This window comes from Oncorhynchus kisutch, linkage group LG7, assembly GCF_002021735.2.
Source record: "Oncorhynchus kisutch isolate 150728-3 linkage group LG7, Okis_V2, whole genome shotgun sequence".
Lineage (NCBI taxonomy): Eukaryota > Metazoa > Chordata > Actinopteri > Salmoniformes > Salmonidae > Oncorhynchus > Oncorhynchus kisutch.
The window spans coordinates 2330061-2340060 of NC_034180.2; the positions used below are offsets into that span (position 1 = coordinate 2330061).

At 43.0% G+C, this 10000-nt stretch overlaps 1 protein-coding gene across 1 annotated transcript in view; it reads left to right on the top strand.

Annotated features, from left to right (window-relative positions):
* The window catches only part of LOC109881007 (endothelin receptor type B), a 14868-nt gene extending 4893 nt beyond the window's left edge, over positions 1–9975 (top strand). The window contains exons 3-8 of the mRNA XM_031828365.1: positions 1649–1776; positions 4534–4732; positions 5949–6101; positions 6597–6730; positions 6966–7074; positions 7829–9975. Coding sequence (XP_031684225.1) covers positions 1649–1776; positions 4534–4732; positions 5949–6101; positions 6597–6730; positions 6966–7074; positions 7829–7969 — 864 coding nt within the window. The 3' untranslated portion in view covers positions 7970–9975. The remainder of the gene's footprint in view (positions 1–1648; positions 1777–4533; positions 4733–5948; positions 6102–6596; positions 6731–6965; positions 7075–7828) is intronic.
* Positions 9976–10000: the final 25 nt, after the last annotated feature.

Sequence of the window (10000 nt, forward strand, 5' to 3'; positions counted from 1 at the left end):
ACCCATTAGACCGTAGTCCATTTACCCCCCCATGTGGGTTCACTTTAACATGAGCTAGATAGATCTCACAGATGATTTACGACGTTATCTTACCTGCTGTGGTATTATTGCTTGAGAGTAATGACCATATTTTCCATTGGGTCCACATACATTGGTTGAACAGGTCAAGGTTCTTAATAGGATGTAGTGCAGTACATTGGGAATGCTCAGTTCATTGTGAAGAGAAGTGGTGAAGCCACCTGTTTAGTATTACCGGTATACAGTTTCATCACACTGTGTCAGCACATATGGAAGTGCCAGGGTCCCGGGACAGATGATTCTCCACATGTACAAAGGGGGGGGGGGGGGGGTCTTTCCTGTATTAGGGAGGTTCAGTTACACACATGAAGGATAAATCACAATGTCCCTTTGTACTGGTGAGGAAAATTAGTGCCGTAGGTACAACTCTGGATTCAGGCCAAACACTCCCTGTGAATATGTCTGCACTACAGGGACATGTGCTTTAGGGAGGTCCAGCTCACTTCCTTTGGGGTTTGTTTGACGCAGTTTCCAAATTTAATCATATACAAACTACATACACACACAATACTACATACACACACACACACACACGGACACATGCTACACACACACACCCCCACAGTGACGTAGCCCCCTTTCCCTTCCAACTCCCATGTTCTCGAGACTTTTTGATTAGATGGAACCGCCTAGCGCTCCAATTGAACAATAGGGGGACAAGGATGCACCCGTGAAGTGCTTCCTTTGGCCCGGCCTCTCAACGACTCTGGGTTAATCCCCTCTTTCTCTCTTTGTTCGGCCCATGTCGATTCCTGTTCAACAACAGCTGCCAAGACTACTTCCTAATGACAAAGGGTGGTTTTAGCAGTCTGTTCTACAGGGAGAGCTGTGAGTTGTTTTGTTAAGGGAGCTCTTCTTATAAGAGGCTATGGGAAGTGGTGCTTATAGATGCCTGGAAGTCCAATTAAAGAAAGGATGTCACTTTCAGGGACAGTTCCAGGGTTGGCTTGCTAGGGTTTTATTGTAGGACCTGACTCAATGATGTACTGTATCAAGATGATGAGGCGCATATGGGCCTGCTGTTGGACTGTACTCAGGACGTACCATGAAAGCCCTCTGATATGACTGAGACTAGCCTGCCTGTTGGGAAGGGCCTGCTACAGTACCGTGGTTAAAGATAGTCCGCACCCTAAGGACAATGGGAATTGAGCTAAGAGGAGATAAACGTGTGATCCTCTAACCTCAATCCCTTATAATTTATCCCTTACTAGTTAATAAAGAAAGAGATATAAGGGCTATTCCATTATTATTATTATTGTTGTTGTTGTTATTATTATTGTTATTATTATTTTATTATTATTTCTCTTCACAGCAGGTATTGTTCTTTCACATTTCAATAGATTTTTTACATGCTTTTTCTGTCTTCTCAGTTACTATACTGGCTAATAATGACCATTATGGATTTCTGATTTCTTATGAAAGGGTTTGTAATACAGGGAAGTGCCAACTGACTAAATGCCATCTAAGGTGTGTAGTTATTTCCTGACGATGCAAAGCCCGTTGTGAGTTGAAGCGTACATACTGTCTTCTACGATGTGCTGACGGTCTCTCTCTCTCTCTGTCCCTGCAGCTCCTTGCCACCAGGTTCCCCTTCGATGACAGTTCCTTTGGGCTGTGTCTGTGTAAGCTGGTACCCTTCCTTCAGAAGGCCTCTGTGGGCATCACCGTCCTCAACCTCTGTGCCCTAAGCGTCGACAGGTCAGTCCCATGTACCACTGCTGAATTCCAAAATCAACCAATGGTAGCAAAAAAAAGGATTAAAAAAAAAAAAGCCTAAGAAATATCTGTATTTGCATATTAATGTTTATAGAATTAATAAACAATATAAGCAATAAGCAATATGGTGTTTCCTTCCATCTGCTTCGTGATAGCCTATTGCCTACACCTATCCAATTCTTTCAGATCTACGAGAGTGTCTAGGGAGTAAGGGGTAAGGCTTCTGAAGCATTATACACATGACTTGTTTACTGTCAAATGCATTGTCTGTCAGGCATACACTTACCAAGGTTAACATATGAGCTGTAGCTGAATCTGACCTAGTACTCAGACACTATAAGTGGGTCTTTATGCATTTTATTCCATAGAGACATATTCTGCTCCCTGGAATAGGATTCTATTATCTTGTAAAAATGTATTGGTTCCAGACTCATGGAATGTTTGCGCCGTCGAATTCTGTTCTGTTCTGGCCTTTCAGTTCTGCAAATCTTTATATGTAGGTTACGGTAAACTCCAAATGAAAATCAGTCTAATAATACTTGTTTTTCTGTGAAATGTAGTCTACTTTACAATATGTATGTATCAAAGAAAAAAACTCCTCTCTAAACTTTTTTTCTATTAAAAAAAGTCACCCTCAGACCCTCGACCTTTGCCAGTAACTCACCAACACCATGATAAATAACATTGCCGTGGTTTGAATTCAAACCAAAAGTGTTTGTTGAACAGTAAAGCCTTCATGAGATAGCCCACTCTATGTATGGGAGTGGCTGAGACAAATTGGCCAGGAAAGATGAATGACTTCCCTAATTTGATTTAAAGGAAACCACAGGTTGGGAGTTAGTTTAACTCCTTAGTGGGGGTAGTACGGTAAAGGCAGTTTATTCCGGAAGTTTGTAACGTCAGTAATAATGGAGCTCTCCCATTACCAACATAGTTACTCTTCCTCCTAGTTTTCTATTGGCTGCATCTGTTAAGGACTAGGCCAGCCGGAGCCATATCCACAACGCCTCTCAGAGTAGGAGTGCTGATCTACGATCTGCCCATATAATCTTTTTCATCGTGATCCATAAGTCAAATCCGATGCTAGATCAGCACTCCTACTCTGAGACGCTCTGTGGTCTTAGACATTTCTCTCCCTGAGGAGGGGTAGCTTTGCCATCAAGGAGCAGAAGTAGTTTTATTCTCAAATCTAAACATGTTTATTCTCACATTTTTAACTCTGATTGTTTTGTGTCTGTTGCTACACGACTAGACTTGTATTCCCGTCTCACTCCCTTCAGTTCTTGTAACACTTAACACAGTCGGTCCTGTTTATCAGCAGAGTGAAAGTGAGGGGCTGACGTCCAGCTTCATTGGTCTGTGAGTTAGCAGACATAAGAGATAAGAGCATAAGGAGGCCTGTTCTGGATCTAAAGGGATGGAAGCCAGTTTAACATACCAGCTATGCTGAATGACTCCCATCATAGAGAGAGAGAGAGAGAGACGTTAGTGATAGAGCCGAGTTCAATAGCAGATGGTCTCCATTTTGTTCTCAGAAAACGTGCAGCATATCTCGCCTGGTTTGCACGCGTTGTTTCTCGTCCTCTCTGTTTGAGAGAGAGAGAGAGAGAGAGAGAGAGAGAGAGAGAGAGAGAGGGAGAGAATGTGGATGCATTACCAGCTGGGTAAAATATAAATGACACCATGTTGTTTGACAAGGGTATTCAAGTGCGTCATGAAAAATATATTGTTCAAGCCATAAAATCTTGATGCACCGTTTTACTAAAACATTTAGACAAGCGGTGCCTATTAATGAAACAAACAAGCAAACATGATTTGGAACACAGGAAACAAAGCGTCAACAAACAGACCATAGCTCCTGCCAACGCTTGTTTGGAGGCTTTACAAAATAATGAATATTAGATTCTGAGGATAAACAATTGATTATTATCTGTTGTTCATTAAATCTTAACTTGGATCATTTTTCTCTCAATACGGTACGGTGTGTGTCTGGTCTACTGCCACGCAGTCAGTTCATAGAGCTTATACTACAATGTACAGCTGAGTTGACCCAACATATTGGCATTATAATAAGATGAACAAGTATTCCAGTAGTTTTCTCACCATATCTCTGTGGTTCTCACAATCACGTTCCCATGCAGGGTTAAAAGTTTGAAGTAAGTCTATTATTCAAGTCCTGGAAGTGTCTCTAAAATAGGTTCACTTTTCACAGTCACTTGAACCTCCTAGATGGCAATGCTGGTTGAAATGACTTCATTACGACCATTAAAAGCTGGTTGAAATGACTTCATTACAACCATTAAAAGCTGGTTGAAATGACTTCATTACAACCATTAAAAGCTGGTTGAAATGACTTCATTACAACCATTAAAAGCTGGTTGAAATGACTTCATTACAACCATTAAAAGCTGGTTGAAATGACTTCATTACAACCATTAAAAGCTGGTTGAAATGACTTCATTACAACCATTAAAAGCTGGTTGAAATGACTTCATTACAACCATTAAAAGCTGGTTGAAATGACTTCATTACAACCATTAAAAGCTGGTTGAAATGACTTCATTACAACCATTAAAAGCTGGTTGAAATGACTTCATTACAACTAGTTTGACCACTGGGCTGTTTCGTAATTCCAACTCAGCAGGTTTGCTGACAGGTCCACAGCCCTGGCTCTGCTCTAACCCCTACCTTACCCCACCATGTACACCTTTTCATTCTTTGTGTCCCTCTATGCCCCAGGTACCGTGCAGTGGCGTCATGGAGCAGGGTCCAGGGAGTAGGCATTCCTCTTCGGACGGCCATGGAGATCGTGTCCATCTGGGTGCTGTCCATGGTCCTGGCTGTCCCAGAGGCCATCGGCTTCGACATGGTAGAATTCAACTACAGGAACGAGACCATACGGACATGCATGCTCTACCCCAAGACTGACTTCATGATGGTACGACCCATTTTCTTGTTGACGCTTCTGCACTTCAAATAATCCTATTACCTGTATACAAACAATTCTGGCCCACAAAGTGTCTCAGAGTAAGAGTGCTGATCTAGGGTCAGGTCCCCTCTCTTATTCATTATGATTAAAAAGACAAAAGTGATTCATGTAGGGTTACAGTACAGTACATGTGTGTTAAGTCAGTAAATCTGAGAGTCCGTGATTTCATGTGGTGGTGTATCCTTGCACTGACCTATCAAAAACAATTCCATCTGTCCAAATACTTGGCATGAAAAGTAATTGTTATAAATACAGTGGTAGATTTATCATACTGACATTCATTTCTCTGACATTCTTGGTGGAACCTCCCAAAGAGCTAGAAATATGGTGAAAGGAAGCGTACAGAGGCCAGACCTGGGTTCAAATATCATTTCAAATACTTTAGCTGTGCTTGACTGAGCTTGTTTGGCTTAACGGACTAATAGAATTGTCCTAAAAACATCTGGCACTCTAGGTAGGCTAGAGCAAACACAAAGTATTTGAAAAATGTCAAATAGTACTTGAACCCAAATAGCATTTGAACTCTGACAGAGGTCTCCATACGTTTTTTTCCCTCAGAGAGAGAATCTCTGAGGTGATCACTTTCTTTGTTCACAAGCCTGGAGAACATAATTGATCGCAGGCCACAACAGCAATTACAGCTCAACTGATGTATGGTTCCTTCAAGCTGAGCCATGTGTGTGCCTAGTTCACATCATGCAACACAAAAGATACTAAATCCCATATCATGACCAAACCATGCTGAGGTTTAGGTCATTTCATTTAAATCCAGATTCAATAGAACACGTATGACAGACAGTATCTCACCCTCCTGGAGTGAGGAATTTAGTCATGTGTTACAGAGGTTATAGAGGAACGTTTATTCTGTGGCCCAAAAAAATCCTCAAATGGCATCTGCTCCTCCTTAAAAGGTGTATGATAAAGACCCCCTCTTATATGTGGATTTAGTAGATTAGAATATGTCACTGCCATCACATAGACGTATTGGTAAAGTCAACTTGCTTTGTTACCAAACTGGTTGAAATGACCTCATTACGACATCAATACAACCAGTTTTCCACGTTTGCCTGCTGGACAGTCTTCTGGAGTATTGGCATGTTAAGAATTGTGGTTCTCCTGCATAGAACCTGTGTACTAATGTTCTCCTGTTGTGGTTCTCCTGCAGTACTATAAGAACATCAAGGACTGGTGGTTGTTTGGGTTCTACTTCTGCGTTCCTCTGATGTGTACGGCCGTGTTCTACACTCTGATGACCTGTGAGATGCTCAACCACAGGAACGGCAGCCTCCGCATCGTCCTCAGTGAACACCTCAAACAGGTACACACACAAGGTACTTGAGGCCAGACTGCCTCATGTTTAGTGTCTCTTAAGGAGAAAGCCCATGCCCTCTCAGGCCTCTCAAGCTGATGTTGCATAACCCACCCCGACTGCCTTCTACATTCATAGTACTACTACTTAGTATCAGATCTCCCTTTTTCTCTTCGGTTGTTATGTACTGTAACCAGAGCCTCTAGCGTTTTGGAGGCCCTAAGCCAGGTTGGGCTGCGTCATGTTTAGTCTCTTTAAAGGTTTGTCCTTTTCCTCTCTCAGGCCTATCCGGTTTACATTACATAACCTTACATCTCTCTAACAACCTAGCGTCTCCCTAACCTAACATTTTGTCTGTTTGCATCCCCAGAGACGTTACCATACAGTACTCAGGATGACTCAGCGGTTTTTTAATACGTTTTCCACTCTCAGTATCTTGTCTTCATCACCCTTCATCGTCATCGTCCAACCTTTTCCTAATCTGTTGTTTATTGTTATCCCCAGAGACGGGAAGTGGCCAAAGCAGTGTTCTGCCTGGTCCTGATCTTCGCTCTGTGCTGGTTCCCCCTGCACCTCAGCAGGATCCTCAAGAAGATGGTCTACAACCCGAGAGACATTGGACGCTGTGACCTGCTCAAGTGAGTGCAGCCATGTTTGTTTGCTGTTGTCATTATTGTCTCATTATTAGAAACGACTGACTCAGTACGGTGTGTTGGAAAATGGAAAGGTGGAAATACTGGATCTAGAACCACAACAGACTAAACACAGACAGACATGATTTGAGTTGCTGCAATTTAACGATTCGAAATGTTTGAAAGGAGATGCAACTCGAATGGAAGTTCGGCCAAAAAACATGGGTGTCGTTTCTTTCAGCTTCCTGTTGGTCTTGGATTACCTGAGTATCAACCTAGCCACAGTAAACTCCTGTATAAATCCCATCATCCTCTACTTTGTCAGCAAGAAGTTCAAAAACTGCTTCAAGGTACAGTAGATGCCTAAACATATACACACACCCAACTCTCTTTTTTCTCTCTTGCTGTATATCTCTCTCTATCCTTTTCACTCTCTCTCTCGCTTTCTTTTGCTCTCTTTTCCCCCCCCCCATATAATCAGTATCTCCACTAACCCCCCCCAGCCCTCCCCAAACCCTTTGTCCTGTCTCGCCAGTAAAGCAAACAGAGAACCTCTCCCTCTCCCCACGACCGAGGGGCTGTGGCTTTGCGCTGGTGATGACATTAGTTAAAGAAAATGTAAAGCAAAGCAGTGATTTATGAACTCATTTACTCGTTGAGGTCACATAACTGTACACATCTGTTAGAGACCTGAGCTGAAGATAAGCCAAGCCCTAGCTCCAGCTGTCCTCAGAGAGCGAGAGAGCGAGAGAGACTGAGACTAACTCATAACAGCAATTCCCAGACCCTGAACGTGCCTCTTCCTCTCTCTGCAGAACTGGGGCTAAGAGTTTGGGAAGGATAGAAAGTGTTCTACTTCTCACGCTGTGAGCAGATGTAGTTTTATGTCGTATATTGTTCAAAGAAGCATTCCCAGTCCTCATTACACAAGCCCTCATCATTGTAAGCTGTAGAAAAGTGCCTACTTGGACCTCGTCTATCGTAGCAGCAATAGAATAAACGCTATCAACACAGAATGACCACAGCAGTATGAATAGTGCCTCTAATCTTGTAGACTTGTACCCTTGTTCAAGTGTCTAACTGTGTCCCCTTGTCCCCTTCCAGTCCTGCCTGTGTTGCTGGTGCCACTCGGATGCCACAGTGACCAGCACGGGACAAAATGGGAACGGGACCAGTATCCAGTGCAAGAGCCCAGAGCCCGTCAACCTTCACACGGACCGCAGCCTACGCAAGGACAGTGACTGACCACCACAGGAGGTGACGCCCCCTATGGACGAGGAGGTCTCACTACAACTACAGCCAGTCTGCACTAAACACGACGGACTCTCAACTCAATAGGAGAGTCACATGTTTCAAACACCACCACAAGTTTCTTATACAGAACACTGCTGGGCAGCTCTGGAGCCTGACGTAGAACCACGGGGAAAATTAGTGGAGTTTATATATAGACACAAACATACAATGGGCATGATGGACACTGCAGTATTTCTAGTGTCTCTACGGACTATACCGTTCCCTTTGCCAGGGGTGAGACGAGGAGGGAGCGATGCTTTACAGTACCGTGAGAGAGGAGGAAGAGGGATGGAGGGAGGGGAGGGGACGGGAGAGGGAAGGTAGCTAACAGGATGCAGCTGAACCCAGGCTATAAATGACCCGGCCAGTCAGTAGCGGAGCGAGTAGCGTGTTGTTCTGTTCACAAAACGGTCAGCACTGCTGGGATGAACCAGGAAGCAGCTGAAACCCCAGGAAGGAAGGCCAGAGCGCTCCCTGTTAGAAGGGGACGAGAGGAGAAGGAGAGAATGGTCCCCCATGAGTCCTAATGAACTGCTACTCAGTGATGGTGGAGGGAAGGGGAGCTCGCACTATTGAGTTGACTGTCCTTTTTAAGTGTCGCTATAGCATCTTCCATCATAGGAACTATACGCTGGTCGTTGTATACACAGCAGTACACTTTCATAGAGTAAGCGAATGTCCGTGTTCTGTATGGTGAATTTGTTTTAATATGGATGAAAGTGATTTTGCCATGTACACGTGTGTGTGTTCCAGTACAGTTTTATATTCTGTTTTATAAAACGTACCAGGAAGAGTTAATTCACTGTGTTTAGGTTTCACGTGCTGGGAAGAAGGAAAAAGTGATTTTAACAAGAAGGTGCCTTGTGTCACCTTGAATTCCCCCGTATAGCCTTATACAGCATACAGACTCTGTACAACAACCATTGGAATATCACTTAGGGTGTAGAGTTACTCCAGTGTAGAGTTACCAGAGTGCATCTCAAATGGACCTCTATTCCCTACATAGTCCTATGCTCCCTGGTCAAAAGTAGTGCACTATAGGCGGGAAGGGGGTGCCATTTGGGAAGCAGACCCAGTCTCTTAATTGTTATCCAAAGACTAATGGTTTTCTGACCCCTACTGAAGTCCCAAGCTAGTTTAAAGAACAAGTCCAGGTGCAGCAAGCACCACAGGACCATAAAGTACAACGTTATGATTATGTCTTAGTTCAAGGCTCGTTGAAAAGGGGGCCTCTATGTTCTCACCCCAAAAAATAAAGGGATAAAAACGTTTTCCCTACTTCACTGTGAATTTACATGACACAGAAAATGTTGGTATTTACAGCTAAGCTGTTTGTGAAACATGCTCGTATATATATATCACGTTTTTACATGGTGTTCTATTTGGCTATGTTCTTTATCATATATACAGAATGTGGTTATCATTTGTCCTTTGCCTGAGGCAGGATTCTTTTATTCGTTTTTTGCTTGTTTTTGTGATGATAAATATACCAGTTGGTGTTTAAATCATATCAGCTACCTAGGTGACTATACTGCTTTATACATTTGATATGTGAATACATGCATTATGAATACAATTAATGTGCTGTGTGTGTGTGTGTGTGTGTGTGTGTGTGTGTGTGTGTGTGTGTGTGTGTGTGTGTGTGTGTGTGTGTGTGTGTGTGTGTGTGTGTGTGTGTGTGTGTGTGTGTGTGTGTGTGTGTGCGCGTGTGTGTGATTTTTTTGCACTTTTTCCGTTTGAGTGTTTGTGGCACTATCTACAGCATATCAGACAGTGTCAAAGATAAAGGCTTTTCAGTTTAACCACTCATATCAATACATGGTATCTTACCACTATACTGTTCATTCAGAGGCATCATACCCCTCTATAGGAAATTGTACTATTGTTCGACACATTTGTTTCTCATGTTTCATACAGAAATGCTGCTGCTTATCCTAATAAAAAATCATTTAAGTGTATACCGTTTGCCTTGCATTTACTAAG